Source organism: Chrysochloris asiatica, unplaced genomic scaffold (genome assembly GCF_000296735.1).
Source record: "Chrysochloris asiatica unplaced genomic scaffold, ChrAsi1.0 scaffold00028, whole genome shotgun sequence".
NCBI lineage: Eukaryota > Metazoa > Chordata > Mammalia > Afrosoricida > Chrysochloridae > Chrysochloris > Chrysochloris asiatica.
In genome coordinates this window covers 19,009,875-19,036,156 of record NW_006408546.1, presented here as the reverse complement: position 1 = coordinate 19,036,156, position 26,282 = coordinate 19,009,875, and the positions used below count along the sequence as shown (strand labels likewise).

At 42.4% G+C, this 26,282-nt stretch overlaps 1 protein-coding gene across 1 annotated transcript in view; it reads right to left on the bottom strand.

Annotated features, from left to right (window-relative positions):
- The window catches only part of CLSTN2 (calsyntenin 2), a 617,054-nt gene that overhangs the window by 174,156 nt on the left and 416,616 nt on the right, over positions 1-26,282 (bottom strand). The window contains exons 7-8 of the mRNA XM_006846659.1: positions 21,146-21,394; positions 5,767-5,888 (exon numbers count right to left, since the gene is read on the bottom strand). Coding sequence (XP_006846722.1) covers positions 5,767-5,888; positions 21,146-21,394 — 371 coding nt within the window. The remainder of the gene's footprint in view (positions 1-5,766; positions 5,889-21,145; positions 21,395-26,282) is intronic.

The following is a 26,282-nucleotide window of genomic DNA, read 5'->3' as shown; positions in this document are numbered from 1 at the left end:
TTTGCCACTGGCCCCATGGGGTGGTCTGACCTGAGTTACAGTTACTTAAAATTTATGAATGTCCTACTGGCATTCTCATATGCATGTGAATAAGGAAGACCATAGAAAAACTGAGGTATTGCATTAGGCAAATCTGCTGCACAAGACTTTTTAAAGTGTTGAAGAGCAAAGATGTCACCTTGAGGACTAAGGTGTGCCTGACCCAAGCCATGGTATTTTCAATAACCTCATATACACGCAAAAGCAGGACAGTGAATAAGGAAGACTGTAGAAGAATTGATGCCTTTGAGTTATGGTGTTGGAGGAGAATATTGAAAGTGCCATGGGCTACCAAAAGAACAGACAGATCTCTGTTGAAAGAGGCGCAGCCAAAGTGCTCCTTGGAGGCCAAGATGGCCAAACTTCATCTCTCATACTTTGTACATATTGTTGGGAGGAACCAATCATTGGAGAAGGATATCATGTTTGATAAGGTGGAGGGTCAGAGAAAAAGAGGAAGAAGACCCCCAACAAGATGGATTGGCCAAGTGGCAGTATCAATGGGCTCAAGCATGTCAATAATTGTGAGGTTGACCCAGGACCTGGCAGTGTTTCACTCTGTAGTGCATAAATTCTCTATGGGTTGGCACTGACTCAATGGCACCTAATGACAACCTAACAACTGACATTCTTCACGTTTGTTATTGTTGTTGTTGTTAGTGACCCCATGTGTGCCCAAGAGGGTCAGACTGCCAAGATCCACAGGGTTCACATGGGCTGTTTTCAGAAGCAGGTAACCAGGCCTCTCTTTCCAACTCATCCCTAAAACTCAGTCTTATTGACTATCGAAATCAATGTGGCCTATCAGGGGATTAAAAAAAGGAGTTCTGATAGCATAGTGGATTACGAGTTGGTCTGCTAGCTACAGAGTCAGCAGTTCAAATCTACCAGCTGCTATGAGGGAGAAAGATGAGGTTTTCTTCTCCCATAAAGATTTACAGCCTTGGAGTCCCTATGTAGGGTCAGTGAGTCAGAATCAACTTCATGGCACATAATCACCAACACTACAACCAGCAGATAAAAGACCAACTTAATAACATGTTATAAAAAGTTATTTGAGATTTAACTTCAACCTGATCATCCAATGGTAACTCCTAACATCTGTCAAAGACTTCCCGTTCCATACCATTTTTATTCCTTGCCACACTGAAAACTTACAGTTCCCCAAAGATGACCCTGGTGCTCACCCTACGCCATCATACTTCCCCAACTACACACTACCAAGCCCTCCACTTTTCCCAAATTATCCTTCCCCACACCATTCCCAGACCTTTATCCCCAAGCATATGCCAAGTACCTCATTGTAACCTCCCATGATTGCCTACCACTGTTACTTAGTACCCTGCCTTTAATTCAGCAACCACTGCATGGGATTGCAAACAGATTTTATATATATATTGACCCACTCTCCTAGAAACTTCTGGTGTGGTGCTGAAGACTAAGCACTGAATTGCTAACCAAAAGGTCAGTGATTCACACCCACCAGAAAATCCTCAGAAAGCCTACACAGGGTTTCTCTTGAGTCAGAACCAACTCAACAGCACTTAACAAAAATCCTAGAAACTTCTGGAGAGCAGAAGCTCCTATTTTAGCCGCTGTTCCCTGGTAGCCAGTACAGAGCCTGGCCCAGAGTTTGTTCTCAGAACATGTCTGCTGAATGGAGTGTAAATGAGGAACCAGACATTAGAAACAGATTATTATGTTTCTAAAATTCCCCACTATTAATTAGAACAGATATTATGCTTCTGAAATTTCCTAGGTGGGCCAGGAGTTTGAAAACACCAAAGTGAATTAGACCAGCTTGAATCCTTTCTTGTTAATACCCTTTAACAATTACGGAGCCATTGGTGGTAAATCCAGTAAGATCTTTGAAATTAGATATCACCATCAAAGCTGAATAACAATTTGAGATGCAGAGACAGAAAGTAAAAGGCAACACTTAAAAATTTTAAACGCTCAATAAAATGAAACAGTAGATCAATGACTCACCAGGTGATTTTAAAACATCTCTGGCTTTGGTCTTTATTCTCTTCCTTCTTCTTTCTTTTGCCTCTTTAGTCCATCATTCCCTTTTTTTGATCTGAACATCCACTCATGGTGGCATCCTCTAGCCTACCCACTGTGGCTCCCTTCAGAGGGAGGACAGTCACCCAGGTGAGCTGTAGTGTGCGACCATCAATCTCCCACCATATCCAGTCACCACTGGGTTCATCCTGACTCAATCAGAACAGGACTGTGCTCCACAGAGTTCCCAATGGCTGATTTTCCAGAAGCAGACAACTAGGATTTTCTTCCAGGGAGCCTCTGAGGAGCTCTCAAATCTCCAAGCTTTCTAATGCAGCTGAGCATGTTAACATTGGCACCACCTGGGGACCCTTGGTCTTCAATAAGCAATGGTTCAAAAAGGTTTTGTTAAGTTTTGTTTTGTTTTTAAAATAGAAGAAAGACAAAGAACATGAGCAAAGTGAAGACAAGCTCATGGTTTTCCTTCAGGCCTATAATCATCTCACATTTCAGAGATAATTTATATCTCAATAAATTTACATTTATAAAGTTTAAATTAGCAAGCTCACTAAAGAAGTTGCCTGGTGGAATGGAAATGGAAGGGCAGGGCTATGGTCCTAGAGTGGTTTATTCTGTGACCTGAGGTCAGTTCCTGGACTTTGGTTTCCTGCTTTACATTATCCACAGGGTAGGACTATGGCTGAGATGATGGTGAGTTCCCTCCCACAGGAGTGCAGCTGGCATAGAGCAAACACTGGGGATGGTAGTCAATGGCATTAGGCCAATTTGGAAACTACTGAGTGGATCTCAGCCCTACCTTACCCTCCCCACCTTGGGAAAAGAGTTTAGAATCCCTAGATCCATTGTATCTTTATCTGTAGAAGCAGAATTCCTTCCTCAACCATTTTTAATTTCAAACACTGTGACTTCATTGGCCTCTATCAATATTTCTCAACCCCATCTTCAAAAATGCTGCGGAATAACTATAATTACCACAATTACTGTAGTAATGCTGTTATTAAACACACATACATACAACTCACAATATGTAATTAATTTTAATTCACTTTCACTCATATCATATAGTTTAAAACATCCTATATAAACCATATGTGGAAGAAAGATGAGGCTTTCTGCCCCATAAAGATTAACAGCGTCAGAAATGCTATACAGGGTTGCTATGAGTTAGAGGTGACTTGATGGCACAAAACCACCACCATTTAAGCCATATGGCACTCTAGGAAGTAGCTGAGTACTTGCTAGGAAATCAAATAATCAATATCAAGATTTCACAATTCCTGCAAGACGTAGAATTTCTAACTCAGAAGAACATGTATCAATCCAGCTGCTGTTATTACTTGCAGAACTCTGGGATCCAGCAGGTAGGATTTACTGAAAATAAACTGCTTCTGAGCTTCCCCAAACCTTTCTATCTGCTTGGTCTCCTTGACCTTGCCACACTGCCTGAGATGTCACCATTGTGAGATCCCCTGGTGCTCTCGCCTTTATCTGTACTTCTGTGAGCATGAAAGAGGACAGCATGAATTCACATCTCAACATGAATTCATTCCCTGTGGAGTAAACCAACAGCAATTCTCTCTGAGAGCAGTGACACTGGGGGTGTGGAAATTTAGGGAGCAGAGGGAGAGGATGGGAATTCCTGAGTGCTGCAAAGGGTTAAGTACTTGGCTACTGAAAAAAGTGGTGCCGAATTATTCCTCCCAAAGCACTCTTTACTCAGCTGGGTTTGATAATTCATTGCAATGGCCACACAGAACTCAGACACCATCCTCACAGCTATGGGGTTTATTAGGGAAGTTAACAGTTTTCAGGGTCAGAAATGTCCAGGGCATAGCTGTTCCAGTCATGACAGTCTCTCCTCAGCCATGTCCACAGGCAGGTCTGTCTCTGCTCCACTGATGTTACAAAGCTCTTTTAGGACTGCTGATAAATGCCCGCAGATCATGCCATTCCTCCATAAGCCTCAGTCTGAGGATAGCCTGTCTGAATTGCGGGGATGGGTCTGAAAACCTATTCCCCCCAATTAGGTGCCTGGAGGCATCCCACTCTGCAAGAAAGTCTCCTGCCCAAAGTCACTCAGTTTTAATTGTTCTGTGGGCTGAGAAGCCTACCACACTATCTTGGGCTCTGACTCTTGGTTCTGCTGCTGCTGCTCCTCTGTCATTCCTCTGGTGTCACGGTGTTTTGTCCCTGTGTCATTGCACAGAGACCTCAGGGTCCAAAGGACACGCTACACTCCTGGCTCTTCTCCTTTGATGGTAGTGAGATCCCCACTTCTGCTTTTGAGCTGGCTTATTTTATATTCAATGTAGAGTTACAAGTTTTTACAATCACGGTTAACTTTGTTAACATCCACAGCCAATTCATACCATCCTGTCTGTAACTTCTCCTACCTAGACCTAGCAGGAAAAAGAGTGGCAATTACAAAAAGGAGTCCTGGTGTGGCAATGACCAAATGGCCTGTTTGAACCAAAAAGTTGGTGCTTAAAACTCACCAGCCACTCCTCGGAAACCCTATATAGGGCTGCTATGAATTGGAAATGACTCAAAGGCACTTAACAACAAAGACTAAGGCTAGAAAAAAAAAAAATCATTACACCACATTATTAAATGAAAAGTTGGCACCCAGAAGCACCTCAGAAGAAAGGCCTGGCAATCTGAAAGGTCACAGGCATGGAAGCCCCATGAAGCACAGTTCTACTCTATAAGGCATGGGCTCACCATGAGTCAGAACCAACTAGATGGAAACTGGTGGTGGTGAAGGGAAAGAATGGAGAGAGATGGGATGATAAGGAGAGAGAGGGAAAGGATTATGAAAACTCCATCCCTAGACAAGGTGAGGCAGGTAGTAAACACAGTGTTTTTTCAAGGAAGAAAGGAATATGTATGGGTCAGGAAGAAGCAGATAAAGATGCTGAGGCAATCAGACAATAAAGACCATAGAATGGGCACCATTTCATCTGCTTAAATAACACTCATTCTATTATCCATTTTCCTGCCTCCGTTCTCCTTCTTGATAATTTTGAACCATTAAAAAACCCCCAAACTCTCCAACAAATCTGCATGAAGACCAACTCCAGGCATGCTGAGGACGATGTCTTCTCAGAAGCACAGCCACCGAGAACATTTAGTGCCACCTCCATGGTCTCAACACTGCACAGCACTCAGAAATTGTCACCTCAAAGCTTCAGATGCAAACCAAACGCTTCATTTGTCACTGACAAGTGTAATACAATGACTCCTATGATCAAAAGTCATGAGGCTCTGGAGTGAGTCAGAGATTTCCCACTTCAGAAAACAATGTATACCACCCAGGGCCAGCTCTGTGTCACTGTTAACTTCAAAGTCCTCAGTCCAGCTTGTGTCACCAAAACCAAGGTGGCACTGTCACCCAGAAAAGATAGAACATCAAAGAGGAGACACTGATGTTGAGACAAACCAATGAAGATCATAGATGAGGACTAGGCATCCAGGAGAACCAGTTTCCCCTGAACTCAATGCAGAGCAAATGGACTCTCCAGTGCTAGGTATTCTGACAGTCCTCCACTCTGAGTTGTGGGAGGTGGGGGTGAAGGTGTGGGGAGGGCAGTTTCCATCCTGATTTTAAGACACTGTTCTCTCCTAGGGCTGACCCATATAAAAATCAGCAAGTGAAAGGACTCACAATCTGTGTTAACCCTACACAAGAGGTGAGCACCATACCTGGTCCAGTTTCCAGTGGAACTCGGCAGGACGGAAGGTGTCGGCCTGGTCAAAGTCCTTCCGCAAGAGGAAGACGAGGCGGCAGTTGTGCACATACAGAGCATAGTGATGCCGGTTCATTTCTGAAAAGCAGAAAGAAGGTTTTGGCATGATAGACATCCAGTATCAATTTCTGTCACAGGGGTCTTCTTGCTACATCACTTCAAACCGGTGCCATCGAGCTAACCTGACTCATGATGATTCCATGTATGTCAGAGAAGAACTGTGTTCATAGGGGTTTGGGAGGCTATGTTTTTAGAAGTAGATCACCAAAACTTTTCTTCTGAGATACCTGTTATTTAGACTGGAACTTCCAACCTTTTGGTTAGCATCCAAGTGCATTAACCGTTTGTACCACCCAGGGACTCTCTAAGTTATTGACCTCACTTCAAAGACAGAAGAAAGGAATGAACATTTCCATTTCTCTTTTTAATTAGTCTGATGTGCTTTTTAGAACACACATGATGGACCCCACTGAATTGGGAGAAGCAGAATCAACAAAGTCCAAAGCAACAGTTCTGCCAAAAAGTCATCTCAGTGCTCATTTCGCTGGCCTGCTTTTCTTATATATATGAGTATATGAACAGTGCTGTTTCATATGTGCTACATAAGGAGTCCTGTTGTGGTGCTGTAGGATAAGCACTGGACTGCAAGGTACATAGGAACCACAGGTCAGCCATTCAAACTCATCAGCCATTTCTCAGAAACCCTATACAGGGTTGCTATGAGTTGGAACCCACTCGATGACATTTAACCACCACAACAACAATATAAGGAGTCCTGGTGTGGCGCTGTAAGATAAGTGCTGGATTGCTAACCACAAGGTCAGCAATTCAAAGCCACCAGCTGTTCCTCGGAAACCCCATACATGGTTGCTATGAGTTGGAACCAACTAGACAGGACTTAACAGTAACAGCAACATAGAAGTCGTTGATGATTAATTAGTAGTATTATAGCAAACGAAACTGTTGTTGAGTTGATTCTGCCTCATAGCAACCCAACAGGACAGAGAGTAACTGCCCCACAGGGTTTCTTAGGCTGTAGTCTTCAGAGAAGCACACTGCCGCATCTTTTTCCTGCAGAGCGGTTGGTGGGTTCTAACCACCAACTTGTTGTTTAGCACTTGAGTGCTTAACCACTTCACCATCAGAGCTTCTTAATTTGCAATATAACTAAGTAGTAATGTTGCCTCCAAACAGGCAAATAAAGAGAAATAATTTTTTTTTAAAAAGCCATTTGGGTTTTCCATACTGAGATACTTAGATATTGTATGAGACCCAGGGTAAACATTACTTAAGTTAATAGGCTCTTAATATTATTATTTTTTTAAATCTAAATACTTCCAGGAAGGCACAGAGGGTGCTGCCATGCACATCAGCCACTCTGGGCTCCTATAACATGGTTAGCTTTTCCTGGAGTGCGGAGCTTCGTGGTGGTCCTCATGGAACTTATCTCCTTGCTCTACCTAATATGGGCTAAGGTGAAGCTGCCTCACTTTAGCATCTGTGCTGAGGAGACAGGTTGATTTTCCTGCATTGGACATATAGTTCAAAGAATTCCCAAAGCAATGAGGAACCACCTCCTCCCTGTACACAGCAATACATGAGGCACCCTCCTAGCCCTGCCTCTTTCTATTTAGGAAAGCTCATGTCATGGGGCCCAGTCATGAGGCCTGCAGCCACAGATACTATCCACTAGGCAGGAAAGAGCTTGTCTTTGACTACTACTCAGAGAACTCACATGTCACTACATTGTTGTCTTACTCCCCCCAGGCAAACACTGCATATATGTGGGCTGAGTGAGTCCTAGATTCAGATAGATTTGGGGTTGAGCTGAGTCTCTAGGGAACCCCAGTAGACTTATTTAGACACTTAGAGCCTCCGTTTCCTTAACTGTGTCATGGTAATGATACTGGGTTATCCTAACATATCATGAAAATAGAATGTTGTGATTGATTCTGGTATATTGATCCACTCTTATTCTATGATGTTTCAGTGGGGGTAATCAACATCAACCCCTTCTAGCAAAGGGCCCTGATTGGTCTAGGCCAAATAGACGAATGCAAACCTCTCTGCTACAGAGAATGGTTCAGGTATCCCAGGCCCAAGTCGAGCAGCACAGGGCAGGAACTAGCAAAGTGTCCTAAGTCAGGAGACTTTCAGAACATTTCTGGGAAAGAACATACCTCTCTTGTTCCCTCTGAAGTTTCCCTCTGAAAATTGCAGCGCATTACCGGGAAGCCTGGTACTGCTACTGCCCTATTTGCTAACATGAAATTGATCCACTTAAAGGGGCAGACCTGAGATAACAGCAGAGAAATGGGGAGCCAAGGCCTTGATCAAACTCTGCCAGAGGCCATCATAGCTCAGAACATTTTTAGTTACAAGAAGGCCATATTCCCTTTATTATATATGTCAGTTTGATTTGTATTACCGATTTCTTGTAACAAAAGCATCTTAACTGACACAATGAGAAAATGTGTGCAAAACATGTGTCCAGAGCAGATGCTCAATAGCCGTTGGTTATTATAAGGATTATTATACTGCTTCGTGACCACAACAACATAACAGTGTGATGTCAGATGCTGCTTTCACAAAAAGCATTACCATTTTTCAGAACTTAATAGAAGAATGGCAGGAAGAAGGATGGTCAGTTGCTCAGACTGGCAGGGAAGCCTAGGCATCTGTCTGGGGGGGTTCTTATTCTATGTATTAGAAAAATACCCACCCAAGACCTGGTTATGGGGATTTTTGTAAATATTTGTTAAATGTTAAAGAATTCTTTCCTTTCTTTCTCCACATCTCTGGCAGATCCTAAGGCCTTCCATTCACCTCCATTCACCTCCATTCACCTACAGTATTGTATGGTTCAAGCCAAATCAAAACATCAGTCTCTTATTCAATTAAAAGCTAAGCCCCTCACCCCTGAGTTCACTTTTTAGCTAAATAATAGATTAACCACAAAATGAAGAATGCCACCAGTAAGTACTCTGCTCCTTTAAAATATCATCTATATGGTCAACAATTACTTTAAAACAAACATAAGAAAGTAAGGGGGCAGGGAAACTAGATTAATGAAAATGGAGCAACCAGAATGGAAATATTGACAATATTCTTAAAGTGAAGATTGCAACCAATATCACGAACAATTTGTGTAGAACTTGTTGAGTAGCAATCTAAACTGTGTTTAAACCTTCACTGAAAAAGCAATCAATTTTTTTTTTCCTAAGGAAAAAGTGCTGAGTCCCTTTCCTCTGCACAGTCTTGACACCCTAGCTTGGCGGCCAGCAGTTGGGAAATGATGGGGTAAGCTCTGGGTGTTCATTCTTCTTCTTCCACTTTTTCAGCCTTCCCCCTGCTGCCATCTCCAATCATAGTCAGAGAGAGGAGGAAGGGAGACAAGAAGGAAAGGCAAAATAATCTTATAACGCTGGTGGCATTGGTCATTGTCTCATGGGTTTCAAGTACCCTCTGTCATGGCAAGTGTCTGCACAAACAGGTTTAGCTGAATTTTGGAGAGGCCCTGCAGAGATATTCACAATGTAATTATAACCAGGACCGTCCAAGGAAGTTTGAGTTGTGGTAAAATATTTTTTTAGCTTGTGTAAATCTTTATACAAGAACTGAAGTGAAGAGTGACACAGTCCCTTTGGGGATTGCATGGGCCTTTGTGGTAGCTTTAGCCTATATCTTTGTGGACTCCCACCTTTTATAGCATTGTGGGTTAATGTGTTGGACTGCAACGTAGGCTTGAACCACAAGGTCGGCGGTTCAAGCTCACCAGTCACTCCTTGGAAACCCTATACAGGGTTGCTATGAGTTAGAAGTGACTGGGTGGCACTGAACAATGACAGCAACAATTTCTCCACTAGTTGGAACTGACTTGATGGCAACAAGCAATAACAATGCCTTTCCATTGGAATTCCTGGGTGGTGTAAATGGTTAAGGTGGCTAATAAAGGTTGGGGATTCAAGTCCATCTAGCAACACCTTGAAAGAAAGACCTGGAGATCTACTTACAAAATAGCGTCCACTGAGCACCTTATGAAACACAGTTTTACTCTGATACATACGGGTCACTGTGAGCTGGGATTAGCATGGCTGGTCATGTAAGGTAAATCAACTCTTCATACCTCATCCTCAGCTTGTGCATTCTCTCAGTAACTCCCTCCCCTTGCACAACCTGCTCTTCCCTCTGGGATCCCGAGGCCTAGCATGCAGCCATCTTGGCTCTAACCCTGTAAATTTCTGGATGCCTATTTGGTCCTGGTGTGGCAAAGTGGATAAGCATCAGACTGCTAACAGCAAAGTCTGAGGTTCAAGCCCACCAGCCAATCCTCAGAAACCCTCTACAGGGTTGCTACGAGGTAAAATGACTTGATGGCAGTTAACAATAACTGCTGATCCACAGAACAAGAATGCCTGCATTTGGACAAATTACAGGGCACCAGCATAGCAATAAAAAAAACAAATGGTTACCACTCGTCTGTCAGTTTGCCATACTGTGGTGGCTTGTGAGTTGTTGTGATTCTGAAAGCAATGCCACTGGTATTTAAAATTCTAGCAGGGTTAGCCATGGTAGACAGGTTACAGATGTGCTTCCAGATGAACACAGACTAGGAAGAAAGAATGGAGAACTACTTCAGAATATTTAGTCACTGAAAACCTTATGAATAGCACAGAAACACTGTTAGATATAGTGCCAGAAAATGAGCCCCTCAGGTTGGAAGTCACTCAAAATGCGACTGGAGAAGAGCTGCCTCCTCAAAGTAGAGTTGACTGTGATGACACGAATGGAGTAAAGCCCATGGGAGAAAAGCCCATGGGACCTGCATTTGTTGATGGGGCACAACTCAAAAGGAAGAGAAACAGCTGTAAATATCCACTGAAAATCAGAAAATGGGATGTACAAAGTATGAATCTTGGAAAATTGGAAGTTGTCAAAAATAAAATGGAAAGCATAAACATCGATATCTTAGGCATTACTGAGCTGAAATGGACTGGTATTGGGCATTTTGAATCTGACAACCACATGATTTACTATGCTGGGAATGAAAATTGAAGAGGAATGGTGTTGCATTCATTGTCAAAATAAACATATCCAAATCAGTCATGAGGTACAATGCTGTTTGTGATAGGATAATATCCATACACCTACAGGGAAGCCCAGTTAATACCACTATTATTCAAATTTATGCACCAACCACTAAAGCCAGTGATGATAAAATAGAAGAATTCTACCAACTTCATCAATCTGAAATCGATCAAATGTGCAATCAAGATGTATTAATCATTATTAATGATTGGAATGCAAAGGTTGGGAGCAAAGAGGAAGGATCTGTAGTTGGAAAACATGGCCTTGGTAATAGAAATGATAATGGAGATAGCAATGTAAAATTCTGCAAAACCAATGATTTGTTCATTTCAAATACCTTCTTTAGACAGCATAACAGACGACTATATACATGGACCTCACCTGATGGAATACATAGAAATCAAATTGATTGCATCTGCAGATAGTGATGGTGGAAAAGCTCCATATCATCAGTGAAAACAAGGCCAAGGGCAGACTGTGGAACAGACCATCAATTACTCATATGCTAATTCAAACTGAAGCTGAGGAAAATGAAAACAAGTCCACGAGAGCCAAAATATGACCTTGAATATATCCCACCTGAATTTAGAGATCATCTGAAGAACAGATTTGATACATTAAACACTAAAGACCAAAGACCAGAAGAGTTGTGGGATGTCATCAAGAACATCATACATAAAGAAAGCAAAAAGTCATTGAGAAGAAAAGAAAGAAGGAAAAGATCAAAATGGATGTCAGAAGAGACACTGAAACTTGCTCTCCAGCGTAGAGATGCTAAAGCAAATGGAAGAAATGAGGAGGTCTAAGAGCTAAACAGAAAATTTCAAAGATCAGTTTGAGAACATAAAGATATTACAACAAAATGTGCAAAGATCTGGAATCAGAAAACCAAAAAGGAAGAACACACTCAGCATTTCTCAAGTTGGGAGAACTGAAACAACATTCTTATCAATGGAGAAAAGATTGAAGTTGTCAAGTACTTCATTCTTTTTGGATCATCTATCAACATTCATGGAAGCAGCAGTCAAGAAATCAAACGACATATTGTGTTAGGCAAATCTGCTGCACAAGACCTTTTTAAAGTGTTGAAAAGCAAAGATATCAGCTTGAGGACGAAGGTGCACCTGACCCAATCCATGGTATTTTCAATAACCTCATATGCATGCAAAACCTGGACAGTGAATAAGGAAGACCGTAGAAGAATTGATGCTTTTGAGTTATGGTGTTGGAGGAGAATATTGAAAGTGCCATGGGCTGCCAAAAGAACCAATAGATCCGTTTTAGAAGAAGTACAGCCAGAGTGCTCCTTGGAGGCCAAGATGGCCTAACTTCATCTCTCATACTTGGGACATATTGTCAGAGGGAGCAGTCGCTGGAAAAGGATATCATGTTTGGTAAGGTGGAGGGTCAGAGGAAAAGAGGAAGACCCCCAACGAGATGGACTGGCTAAGTGGCAGCATCGATGGACTCAAGCGTGGCAACAGTAGTGAGGTTGGCCCAGGATCAGGCAGTGTTTCGTTCTGCTGTGCATAAGGCCGCTATGGGTCAGTATTGACTCAATCTGAACTAACAACAACAACAACAACAACAACAACAACAACACAGCGATCCCTAAGCTGTTTCTCTTGCTGCTCCTCTCTCCTCACTCCACTGAGGGAGCTCCAGAGAGTGTCTTACCTTCAGACCCTATGGAAAAGAGTCAGGCCCAGCTATCCTGCATCCTAAGCTCCTGGGGATCAAGTTAAACTTCCCCAGAACTCTCTTGGGCTCTTCTCTGAGACCATCTAGAATAGACCTACTGTCAGACATTAAGTGGCATGCAAGTGGGAGCCAGGTTCCTACCTCCTCTCTATAGTGGACAACCTCAGTCTTGTGAATGTGTTCTGGGCAACCCTCACTTGGTTTGGGAGTGAGAAAACACCCCGTTCCTTTCCCACCAGGCAAGGGGATCATTACTACACTCCCTAACTGGGCCAGCTACTCTGTCTCTCTGCCCCTCTCACCTGGGACAGGTTCTGGGCCAGGCTGGCCACCACTTGGCACACTCTGTAAGGAAGTGCCTGGCACTGAATAGGTCTGATTGGAATTCAAAGAGAACAATAGGGTTGCATGTTAGGACCAGGGTCACAACAGGAAGAGTGGATGTGTCCTAGGGGAGGGAAGTCATTGAGAGAGCACAGGAGCTGAGGAGGAGTCACAAAGAGTTGACTGGAAAAAGAATTGCTCACACTAGGGAATGGAAAGGTAGGGGCCAAGAAAATCAGGGCCTAGAGCTGGCACAAGTGTTATGTGTTCACCAAACCCTGTGTCCTTTGCTCCTGAACACACTGCTAAACTCATCTCCCAAGGATCCCTGTTAGTATATCGGAATATGCGCTGAACTATTGACTGCAAGTTCAGTTATTCAAATCTACGAGTTGTTGCATGATAGGACCAGGAGAAAGATGAGGCTTTTTGCTCCTGTCAAGATTTACAGTCTTTGGAACTCTATCCAGGGTTGCTATGAGACGGAACCAACTGGGTGATGCACAACCACCAACCACCAACACCACCAAACTCTTTTCCTAGCCTCCCCTGTGGCTAGGTGTGACCAAATTCCGAACAATGAATTAGACCAGACATGAAATATGCCACTTTCTGGCCTGGCCCATAAAACCTTTCATATTCAACTCTTTATTCTAACTCTGTGTTCTATGGTTGAAAATGATAACACCAAAAGATGATAGGATCCTGAACCCCTGAATGTCTGAAAAGCAGAGCTTCCCCACCCTTCACGGTACCCCTCACCATTGGATGATGCCATTACCAAATGTTCTGAATTATCAGGTTCTGGATAGAGTAGAAAAACTGTGGAACAAAATTCAAAATAATGAAAACGACTAGCCTTACTGGTCAGATAGAGACTAGTAGGAGTCTGAGACCATGGCCTTTGGTTACCCTTCAGGTCTGGAACTGAACTTATCTTGGTGACTTAATTTTCAGCCTAGCAATTGACAGGGGGAGCATTTACCAAAAGACAGAGTTCAGAAGGGTTGGGGAAAAAAAGGAAGAATGGGAACAAACGCATGTCATTTTTTATAACATATGCTACACTATTGTTAGGGAGTGCAGCAACTTCATAGGATAAGCGCTGGCCTGTGAACCATAGGGTCATTGGTCCAAGTCCACCAGCTACTCTGCAGGAGAAAGATGAGGCTTTCTGCTCTCATAAAGACTTACAAGTCTCAGAAACCCTATGAGGATCGCTACGAGTCAGAACCAACACGAAGTCAACTTAGCAAAACAAGTGTACTATTGTTATCTTTTCCATATGACTTAATATTCAGACAATTTATCTTTGTGATCAAATAATGTTGAAAAAATAAGAAATATATGGTAACCTAAAAACTCTGTCATGTGGATTTATCATGCTGCATTTAAATATTAGCATAGTGGTTACGAGTCAGACTGCTAACCTCAAGGTCAGCAGTTCAAAATTACCAGCCACTCCACAGGAGAAAGATGAGGCTGTTTGCTCCCACAAAGATTTACAGCCTCAGAAACCCATAGAGAGTCACTATGAGTTGGAACCGACTTCAGAGCACATCACTACTATCCCATTTAAATATTTAGTTCTGTCCTTTTTCACTACACATTCATGCAATTGTATAACAAGTATTCTTGTACATATACCTGGTTTTATTTTTATTGTGTACTGAGTGAAAGTGTAAGAACAGATTATCAGTTTTACATTCAATAAATCATATACTTTGCTTCATCTCAGTGATTGCACTCCCCTCTATGCATCATTATTTGCCCCACTGCCTCCCATGAGGGATACTCACTAGAAGAGCTTTAGGCCACTGAGTGCTTTATTAGCAACTTCTTTTCTTTTTCTTCCTCCTTATATTTTCCCTTTATTTTTGGTGTCCTTCTTTTTTCTTTTTAACTATAATTAGCCCTATAATTTTTTAAAACTATAATTAATTAACTGACTGATTATGTTATCTATCTATTTATAAAATACTTCATAATGGTCCTCCCTCAGTAAGCTTTACTAAGTGGACCAGACAGATGTTAGTATAATCTTCTTAAAGAAGTATCTTTAGGTGATTAAAAATAAATTTGAGGTGTTTTGTGTATTCTCTTTTATACTCTTCTGTACCTCCCACATTTTCTGATTTAAACATATGTTATTTTGATAATTTAGAAAAAAAGACTCTACTTACAACCAAAAAAAGATGTAATTAAGCTTTACTTTATTCTTGAATATTTCTACTTAAGTCAAGGAGCTATTTACGAATTTTTATTTTAATTTTTTTGGGTCAGGTAAGTTAAAAGGAAATCTTCCTCATCATTTTTATGCCAATCATTAGCTCACTGGTAAACAATCCTTTTGTAGCAAGGGCAAAGCTGATGCATTTATTTTTCAGCCATAGCCAAGCAGAGATTCTAATTCATTGAACTTGGGGACATCCTGGTGTCAATATAGTTTTATAAATTCCCTAGATTATTCTAATATGTAGCAAAGTTGAGAACTACTGGTCTTAGTGGTGTAGCCTGGATCAGGGGATCAGAAGCATCAAATTTTCTTGATAATTAGCTGTGTTGCCCTGGGTAGTTCATTCAACCTTCCATGTTTCAATTTACTCCTCTATGAGATGACTTCACAAAGTTTATGGAAAAATTCCATCATCTGTTAATTCCATCTCTCCACAAATTTTGGAAGCTGCCTCGTATGTGGGTGTTTGTGTGTGACTACAAATCCCCACTTGTCTGCTTTGCATTCACTTGCAGCCGTGCTGTGGGTTAATGCGTTGGACTGCAAAACTGGTTTGAACTGCAAGGTTGACAGTTTAACCTCACTAGTTGCTCCTCAGAAACCTTACACAGGGCCACTGTGGGTGGGAACCAACTTGATGGTACTTCACAACAACAAGTACAGTCTCACCAGCCACTTCTCAAAAACCCTATACAGGATTGCTGTAAGTCAGAACTGACCTTACAGCATTTAGCAACAACAAGACGTATAGTCTCATGGCAGAGGCTTGCTCATGGATCACATGAGTGTTCCACTAAGCACACTGCTATCTGGGGCAGAGAGTAATTCCTGAGGCCAGCCTCAGAGCTACCTCCTACAAATTGGCAGATCTTTCCTGCATGAAAGTCCCAGAAGAAAACCCAACCTTGGCACTGGCTCCAGTTTACACTTGCAACTCTCTCAAATCTCAGTTTCCCCACCCAGATGATGCATTAAGATGAATTGGGAAGATGGCTTGAAATAGGGTGTATGGGGGTTCTGGTAGTAGCATAAAGTTGAATAAAACCAGAAGTAATGATAATGATAATAGCCACATCAGATAACGTTAACAGGATTCTTCTTGTTAATTTGTTGCTGTTAAGCAATTTTAAGAACTTTAGTTTCTATTTTTCCCACTGGGGAAAGTAAGGCTCAGAAACATCAGCAACTCTTCATACCCTAAGAAGGTGTCTAGTTGAGCTAGGAACTTCAACTGTCCACGGTAACAGCTGAGCTGCCCACCATTTTCTATTCCATACTGCTATGTCTGATGCAGTTGTCATGTATTCTGCTGTTTTAATAAAATTGGTATTTTAAATGGAAAAGTATGCAATTATCATTAGAGACAGAGTTGTAAAATGTGCATATTCTATTAGAGTATCTGTGTCTATGTGTAGGCAGGTGGGATATGGTGATGAAAGCTTATGGTTTAGAGTTATATTGTTTTAAATTTTCATTCCAGTTCTGACATTTACTGACTGTAGAAACTGTGACAAGTCATTTTACTTCTCAGGTATATATATTTCCTTATTTTTAAAATGGGAAACACATGACACTTTTATAGACTTGCTGGTAGTGATATGAGGAATGATGTAATATATGTTTTGTTGTTGTTAAGTGCCATGGAGTCGGTTCTGACTTATAGAGACCCTGGATTCTGTATCGGGTTTCTGAGGCTTTAACACTTTGCAGAAGCAGAAAGCCTCCTCTTTTTTCTGCAGAGCAGCTGGGGGGCTCAAGCTGCCAACCTTGTGTTTCACAGTCCAATGCTTATCCTACAGAGGTGCCACACTCATGTGGCACAAGGAGCTCCCAACTTTTGATAGTGGGGTTCCATTCAAATGATTCAGTTCTGACCTAAGTCAGTTTTCATGATTACTGCCTTTGATTACCATTATCTTTATAAATTTGATCTCCATCTTTGAGGGCTGAAAACATTATGCACAACTTACAGATATATTTTAATATTGCATGTGTATTCCTTACAGGAACCCTGGTAGGACAGTGGGTTATGCATTGTGCTGCTAACTGCAAGGTCAGCAGTTTGAATCTACTAACTATCCTGTGGGAGAGAAAGATGAGGTTTTCTGCTCCCTTAATGATTTACAGCCTCAGAAATTCTATACAAGGTCATGAGTCAGAACTGACTCATGGCACACAACCACCACCATATTACTAACAATAAGGAGTACATGAAAAAAAAAAAAAAAGAGGCAGTTTTCATTGCAGTTCATTGTAACTTAAAAAGATTGCAAGTTGGGCATTACTGTAGCTAATGCAGACTTCAGTTCCTATATGACAAGATGACAGGCATGGATCTAAGTAGTTTAACTACTGCTGTGTTGTTGTTAAGTACTGTAGAGTCGGTTCCGACTCATAGTGACCCTGAACAGGGTTTCCAAGGCTGTAAATCTTTACGGGAACAGAAAGCCTTATCTTTCTTCAGTGGAACGGCTGGTAGTTTTGAACTGTCAACCTTGAGGTTAGCAGCCCGAAATAAAAAAGCCTAACTTGTTACTGTTGAACCAATTCTGACTCTGTTGTTGCTATTGTTAGAGGCCCTGGAGTTGATTCTGACTCATAGTGACAGCAGGAACAACAGAATGAAACCCTGCCTGCTCCTGAACCATCCTCATAACATAAAAGATGACTATATACCTGGCACTCACCATTTGGGATGCACAGAAATCAAACTGACTACAACTGTGGAAAGAGATGGTTCAATAGGTCCATATCATCAGCCAAAATAAGGCCAAGATCAGACTGTGGAAGAGACCATTGATTCAAGTTCAGGTTAAAGCTGAAGAAAATTAAAACAAGTCCACAAGAGCCAAAATTTGACCTTGAATATAGAGATCTGATAATAGATATCATCTCAAGCACAGCTTTGATGCATTAAACCCTAGTTACGGAAGACCCAGAAGATCTGTGGGAGGACATCAAGAATACCACATAGGAAGAAAGCAAAAGACCAAACTGGATGTCAGAAGAGACTCTGAAACTCTCTATAGCTTAGAGATGCCAAAGAAAATGGGAGAAATGAGGACGTAAAAGGGCTGAACAGAAAAAATTCAGAGGGCAACGTAAGAAAGTCCAGTATTATAATGAAATGTACAAAGACCTAGAGTTAGAAATACTAAAGGGAAATGCATGCTCAGTACATACCAAGCTGGAAGAACTGAACAAAAAAGACAAGCCTCAACTTGAAGTATTGAAGGCTTTTGAGTGCAAAATATTGAATGATGCAGAAAGCATCAAAAGAAGATGTGAGGAATATACAGAGTCACTGTACCAAAAAAGAAATGGATGATGTTCAACTATTTCAAGATATAGCACATGATCAAGAGCCATATGGTACTGAAGAAAGAAGTCCTAGGTGCACTGAAGGCATTGGTAAAGAACAAACCTTCGGGAACTGATGGAATACAAATGGAAATAGTTCAACAAACTGATGCAGTACTGGCAACATTCACTTATCTATGCAAAGAAATTAGGAAGAATTCTACCAGCTTCTTTCATCTGAAATTGATCAAACATGCAGTCAAGATGTATTAATAATCACTTGTGAGTATAATGTATAGGTTGTAAACAAAGAGGAGGGATCAGTAGTTGGAAAATACGGCCTTGGTGAAAGAAATGATGCTGGAATTTTCACCAAGGCCATATTTTCCAGCTACTGAAGCTTCTTCTTTGATCAATTTCAGACTGGTGAAGTTTGTAGAATTCTTCAGTTTCATCATCTCTGCCTTTATTTATTGGTTGTTGTGTAAATTTGAAAAATAGTGGTATTAACGGGTCTTCTGTGTAGGTATATGAATATTGTCCTATCATAGACAGAATTATACTTCAAGATAGTTCTCTGACTTACTAGACAAAGTAGAAATGCCCCATTTCCAAGGGTTTCCAAGGTTATAAATCTCTACAGAAGCAAACTGCCATGTCTTTCTCCTGCAAAGCAGCTGTTGAGTTTCGGCCACTGACCTTTCAGTTTGCAACTGAGCTTTTAACCACCACACCATCAGAACTCATGAAATCCTTATAAAAACTTGAGATAGAAAAATGCTTTATATATGTTGTGCACTGATTTATTTAATATGTCTCTTTTAACCCTAATCTTTGTAGCTCCCAAACAACTTCTTTTCCTCATGTTGTTGTTGTTGTTAAGTGCCGTCGAGTTGGCTTTGATTCATAGTGACCCTGTAAAGGGTTTCTGAGGAGCAGCTGGTGAGCTTGAACCACTGACCCTGAAGTTCAAACAGCTTTGCAGTCTGACATATGAACCCACAGTGCCACACCAGGACTCCTCTTTTCCTGATGTTGTGGTTATGTACCGTGGAGTAGATTCCGACTCCACGGCACATAACAGGGTTTCTGAGGCTGTAAATCTTTACAGGAGCAGAAAACTTCATCTTTCTCCTGTGGAACAGCTGGTAGTTTTGAACTGCTGACCTTAGGGTTTGCAACCCGATTTGTAACCACTACACTACCTGAGCTCCTTCTTTTCCTGATAGATCTGGGTAAAAGATGTTGGGAGAAGATGCTGATAAGATTACACGTTTCAGCTGTGAGTGACTGTCAACAGGGTTAATTGTAATCACAAACTCCTGGAGCTCTAATGTGGGTTTAAAAGGAGCCATTTCAGGAGGAGAGCCTGACTGCCATCAAGGAAGAAGAGGCAGAGGTTGAGCAAGTCTTTTGGACCCCAGAAACCCTGCTCACTGAAACTCAATGCCCCATGAACAGAAAGCTTTGATGTGGAGGAGTTGCAGAGGAGCGGTGGCAACAGAACCAAGATCCAGAGCAACAAACACAGTGGCACACGGAGCATGTGACGCTGACTGTCTCCTCACTGGTGGAGTGGAGTGCCTCCAGGCACATAATTCATTTATTTGGGGAGCTAAATCTGCTGATACATGGAGCTAATGATGACTGCCTTGGGATTGAGGCTTACAGCAGACTGGAGTGCCCTTAGACATTTATCAGTGGTGCTAAAAGAATTTTGTAACATTTCTCACGTAAGACTGAGGCCAGGCCTAGGGAATGGGGGCCAGAGAGAAGCTTGCCAGTGGGTATGACTGAGAAATGGCTGTCCTGACCAAAGAACTGTCTCCTGAGCATTTCTGGTCCTGAATTGTAACCTGTGAACTTCCCTAATAAACCCCATAATTGTAAGAATGGTCTATGAGTTCTACGTGGCCACTACAATGCATTTTTAAACCCAGTAGAGATCCATGGAAGGGACTGTTGGTGTCAGATTTGGTAGAGCAGGTAGAAGTCTGCAGGCATGTCTGACCTCTCAGCTCTATAGGAATTGGCTTTGGATTGACACTAATGTTGACTCTCCTTTCCTTTGGAAAACTAAGAAAAGATCAGATATCTCCTTGAAAGCTATTTTTTCCCCCTTCAATACCCATATTATAGATTGGGAAATTACAGCACAGAGAGGTCAAACAACTTGTTGAATGTCACATAGGTAATAAGTCAGGAAGCACTTTTAACCACTAACCCATGGACTAGCTCACACAGGCTAAGCATATGAAAAATGCCCAAGAAGTGCTGGCTGTCTTTATGACTTGTGGCAGTAATTTGTACACTGAAGTACTTTGTAAATCAGCAAAACCCTTTTATTCACAAGAAAATTAAAAAACAAAAACAAAAACCTATTACAGTTAAAGGCATAGCTGCTTTGCTTGAAGTAGGTATGAAGGCTCTCCCCTCCACTTAAAGTATTCTAGGAATTCGTAGGCATTCATTCAAAATCCACAGATTCCATCTTTTGCTTTCTTTTTGTTTATACCTGTACTCTTCGACATTTCTGCACCTGCTGCATCCCAAGTTCAGGAAATAAACATTTTGAAAGCCACAGATGAGACTATCTTCCACCTCCTGACCTTTGTCTCGCACCTTCTATGACCATGTCCATGCCCAGCCAGCTTGGCCATCGCTGGGTCATCATGAGGTGACTCACCTGTTTTGTCTGAGTTGCAGAGGATGGTTTCTTTTTCAGCTCTCATGCCAGGGCTGGGGCCGTGCTTCATCCACATGGTGATGGTGAACTGGTCTGTCAGGTTCTTGGGTACAATCCCATCAGGAATCTTTGCACCCTGCTTTCCATCGAACTTGAAGATCATCTCACTGCTGTCCACCAGCAGTCCTGCAGTCCAGTTGGTGGCAGTACTGGGGGATGGCAAGAGGTCAATGATGCCAGATGAGGCTCCTGCAAGGGACAAGGGACATAAAAAAAAAAAAAAAAAAAGCCATTACTCATAAGGTGGGTGTTCACCCTGTCTGTTTTCTGCTCCTGGGCCAGAATGAACGAATCTGCAAATGAAACTTTCACTCACTAGGAAAGATCTCTGGCTATTACTGAGCAAAGTGACTTGAGGAAAAGAAAGGCCAAATATCATCCCTGCTTCTGAGCTGCTTATGTTTATATGGGGAGACATCAGTAACTTACAGACACAAAAATGGGCAAGACAGGGTACAATAATTATACAAAGAAAAAAGTGGTGGAGGAATTTAGAGAAAAGGGAGCATAGTGAAGGCTTTTGTAAACTGAAGGGTTCCTAAAGAAGACCAGGGTTTCATTTGGGTCAAAGGGTTCATTCATTCATTCAGTTATCCAACCATTAACCTGCCAGCCATTTCTTGAGCACCAGCCATGGGCCAAAGACTCCTGCTAGGTCCTAGTGGAGTGGAGCTAACTCAAACCTAGTTCATATCTGGGAGAGTTCAGAACCAACACATGGGTAGACAGTACTTACACAGTATGATCACAGCTGCAATTGGAGAAAGTTCTAAGTGCTGATCCCATGAGGAAGGTGAGCCACCTTGTATTTATAGCACACTTTTCCACAACAATTCATTTGGACCAAATGGTGCAGTGGTTGAGAACAAGGATTCTGAAGTAAGTGAAGCTTGAATATGACACCTGGCAGTGCTTGCTAGCATTGTGACTATGAGCAAGTTACTTAATCTTTCTCACTTTCCCTGCTATAGCAGCTCCTGTGTGCTGTGAAGCCTGAATGTGACAATGCAGTGGTGCTCTCAGCAGTGAGCTTGCCACACTGTGGCTGTCCACCAGATGTTAGTTATACCTTTATCATTATGATCACCATTACTATCATTATTTCTGCTACCACTGTTAATCCAGGGTAAGGCATGAGAACTGAAGACAATGGGAATGCCAGGGGCAGATGTGGCCTTTAGGAGACTCACAACAGCTTTGTGAAGGGTGGAACTAAGGGATGGGTCAGAAGTGACAGGCCTTGCAGAGGACACTAGACACCTTCTGTTGGGACTACTCTTGAGGCTCCACTGATACTTGTTGCTGGCAGAGTTCCCTGCATCCTTATGGTCCATACAGGAGCAGGGCTCAGCTATACAGGGAATAGGGGGGCTGGGGTTTCCTGACACTGCCAGGTAACAGGGAAAAGGTATGCCCGGTATTTGAGGCCAGGTGTATGGACTCCCTCCTACAACAAGCATTGGCCAATTGGTCATAACTTTGAAGGGGTTTAAAGGGCAGGGCTTGCATGGAATGCCTGCCACTTGGCAAGAAGCACTGGCTTTCTGAATTCTATCTATTGCAGCTTAATCTCACCCCAGATTTGGGTCCTGAAGTTAGCCACAACAAAAATCTCATACAATCAAATGACCCTTGACAATCAAAAGGAAGGTGCCATAAGACAAACCAGCATAGTACTTATGCAAAAATTCAACCTAGTTAGTCTCCCTCTGACCTTGGGACAGATCTTTGGGTCTAGGGTTAGCACTTAATGGCTTGCAATTCGAGGCTATGTTATTTGAAAAATGTTTCCTTAGAATTCAGATGCTCACTTAACACTGTGAGAGGCTCACCCTGGGAGAAGCCTCCAGGAGTTGCAGAGCCTGAGAGTGTGGGAGAGTCAGGTCCCCCAATTCATCCTCACACTGTAGCTTATGTTGAGGGCGAGCATAGGCAGAGCTGGCTACAGTACTTACATGAGTATTCCCCAGAGCTTTAATCTAGTACTGTGTCAGACCTATATTATTGTTGTTATTGTTGTTGTGACGTGCCATCGAGTCAGTTCCAACCCATAGCAACCCTATATAGGATATCCAAGGAGCAACTGGTGAGCTTGAACCACCAACCTTACAGTTTAAACGCCTTTGCAGTCTGGCACATTAACCCACAGCGCCACACCAGGACTCCAGACCTATATTGTTGTTGTTGTTGTGAAGTGCCATTGAAGTGCAATTATCAAAATTGATAATTGCATTCCTCCCTCCCAGTGTCCCCATGAGATGCTTCAAGCCATCTACTCAATGCCAGCTGAGCCTACTCATGTGACCTCTTGTCAGTACTTTACTGTGGTGGTCCCATGCCCCAGATCCATCTTCGGTATCTATATACTTAACCTGACAAATGGCACTGTGGGTTAATGTGCCAGACGGCAAAGCCATTTGAACTGCAAGGTCGGCGGTTCAAGCTCACCAGCTGCTCCTTGGAAACCCTATACAGGGTTTATATGGGTCAGAATTGACTAGACAGCACTTAACAACAATGTTTGAATGAGGTATTTGTAGCAAAAATAAAAATATAAATCTATTGTGTTATTGTTAAGTGACATCAAGTCAGTTCTGACTCAGAGCAACCCTATATATGGTTTCCAAGACTGTAAATTTTTACAGGAGCAGAAAGCCTCATCTTTCTTTCCTGGAGCATCTGGTATATTTAAACTGGTGACCTTGCAGTCAGTAGTCCAATTCGTAACCCACTATGCTACCAGAACTCCTTTTGTTGTTGTTAAGAGCCTTAAAGTCAGTATCAATTCATAGTGACCTAATGCAAAACAGAACGAAACACTGCCTGGTAATGTGCCAACTTTACAACCATTGCTACACTTGAGCCCAATGCTGCTGCTACTGTGCCAGTCCATCTCATTGGAGGTCCTTCTCTTTTTTCCAACCCTCTACTCTACCAAGTATGAGGTTCTTCTCCAGGGTCAGGTCCCTCCTGATAATAGGTCCAAAGTATAAGGGAAGAAGTCTGGCCATCCTAGCTTCTAAGGAACATTCTGGCTATATTTATTCCAAAAGAGATTTGTTTGTTCTTTTGGCACACCATGGTACTTTTAATATTCTTCTTCAACACCTGTGTTAATTATTTCACATGGTTTGCCGTAGTTAATCCTTTATGAGGTGAATACTAATAGTATTTCAGATTTACAGGTAAGAACCAAGACTAGTAAACTCAAATCAAACCAGCTAGGAAGTAGACCACATCCAGGATGATATAACTTCAGAACATATGCTCCCTATGTACCACTGGAGTGATGCTGGAAGCGTCTATTGTCACTTCCTGTCAGCTCATTTAACAAACATGAAAAGTGAGGCTCAGAGAGGGGAAATGACTTGACCAAGGCCACACAGCTACCTGGTGGGAGACCTGGGATTAGAATCCAGTTCTCCCAGACAAATTTTACCATATATTATAGTGTCCACATATTATAGGAGTCCTGGTGTGGCACTGTGGGCTAATGTGTCAGACTGCGAAATGGTTTGAACTGCAAGGTCAGTGGTTCAAGCTTACCAGCTGCTCCTTGGAAACCCTATACAGGGTCGCTATGGGTTGGAATCGACTCAATGGAACTTAACAACAACAACATGTATTATAGACTCCTGGTGTGGTGCTGTAGGATCAGCACTGGTCAGCTGTTCAAACCCACTAGCTACTCTTCAGAAACCCTATACAGGGTTGCTATGAGTGAGAGTTGAGTCAACGGCATTTAACAACACAGTGTCCAGCAGGCCAACCAGCAGACCTGTTTAGCACAGCGTAGTTCTACATAGCCACCCCCCCCCCCTACATAAGTGACAACCCCCGAGTGAGAATTGTTGAAGGCACCATAATGCCCTGGGAAGGCCACACAGTGTACAGTTGGCATGTCTTCCCGGTGAGGAAGAGCAGCAGGTCCCTTCCTAACTCACAGACATCGCCTGCCAGAAAACATCAAGCTGCATTTAAGCAGATGGCCCAGACTTTCCTAAATCTAAGAGCTGTATTTCATTTCTTGGTGTATTTAAAAAAAATAAAAAACAAAAAAACCTGAGATCTACTTTCTTATGAAATTCTCTTTCCTCTCCCCAAGAGTTCCCATGGGCAGTCAGTGGGTAAATAAAACACATTGCTTGAAAAGATGATGCCACGTCACCTTGCACATCAGGGTGCAACTCAGCTGCTCCTTTGGAATTCTGTGCATGGTTCCCTGGGGAGCTACCTTGCTCGGGCACCCAGCAGTTGCATCTTGAGCATTGGAGGCTTTGAGGTGCACATGAGGTCTGACTCAAGGTCCTAGAACCATACCAGGGTAGGGAAGCCGCTCTCAGTTAGCAAATAGGAAAGAAGTTGGACTGAATGGGGCAGAGTTCAGGGCACAATGTAATATGAGAGGCCAAGTAGGGTCTGGGGGGAGCAGTCACTGCCTGTTCTTGTCAATGACACTATTTTCTCTCTGCTCTAGATGGCTTTGGTGAGGGCATAGCGTTCTTGGCACAGCAAGGTAGTTCTTGGAAGTGGTGACTGACATGGAGCCCTGAAATGATATTCCCTTAATGATCCACCATGGGGTCTTGGAAGGGATAGAATGAGGAGGAGAGGCATCTCAAAGAAACTGAACCTTTATAATCAAGGCTCAAGCCTCATTCTGTATTCTCACAATGACAATATCAATTGTATGTTATTTCAAGAAATATTTACATAATGTCCGTTGCATGCTAGGCTCTGTGATGAGAGTGCAGAAACAACCCAGACAGAAATGGGCCCTACTTCAGAGACCCAGTAGAAAGTCTTTCACTTTCAGGGAGGAGCAGTTTAGTGATCAAGAATCTGAAGGGAAATCAGGGAGGTCATTGTGACAAACTTTTCTTACCACTAGGACTGGTGGTAGTTAAGTGTATTCTACTCACAGCATATTTTTCTGCCCAACTGATAGCTGGCTTGAACATGTGACTTGCTCTGAACAATGAAATGTGAGTGGTGATGCCCCTTGCTTGCTGGGGACAAACATTTAAGAGTCAATTGCATGGCTCACCAGGTGTCTTTTCCATCTGCCATGAAAAAA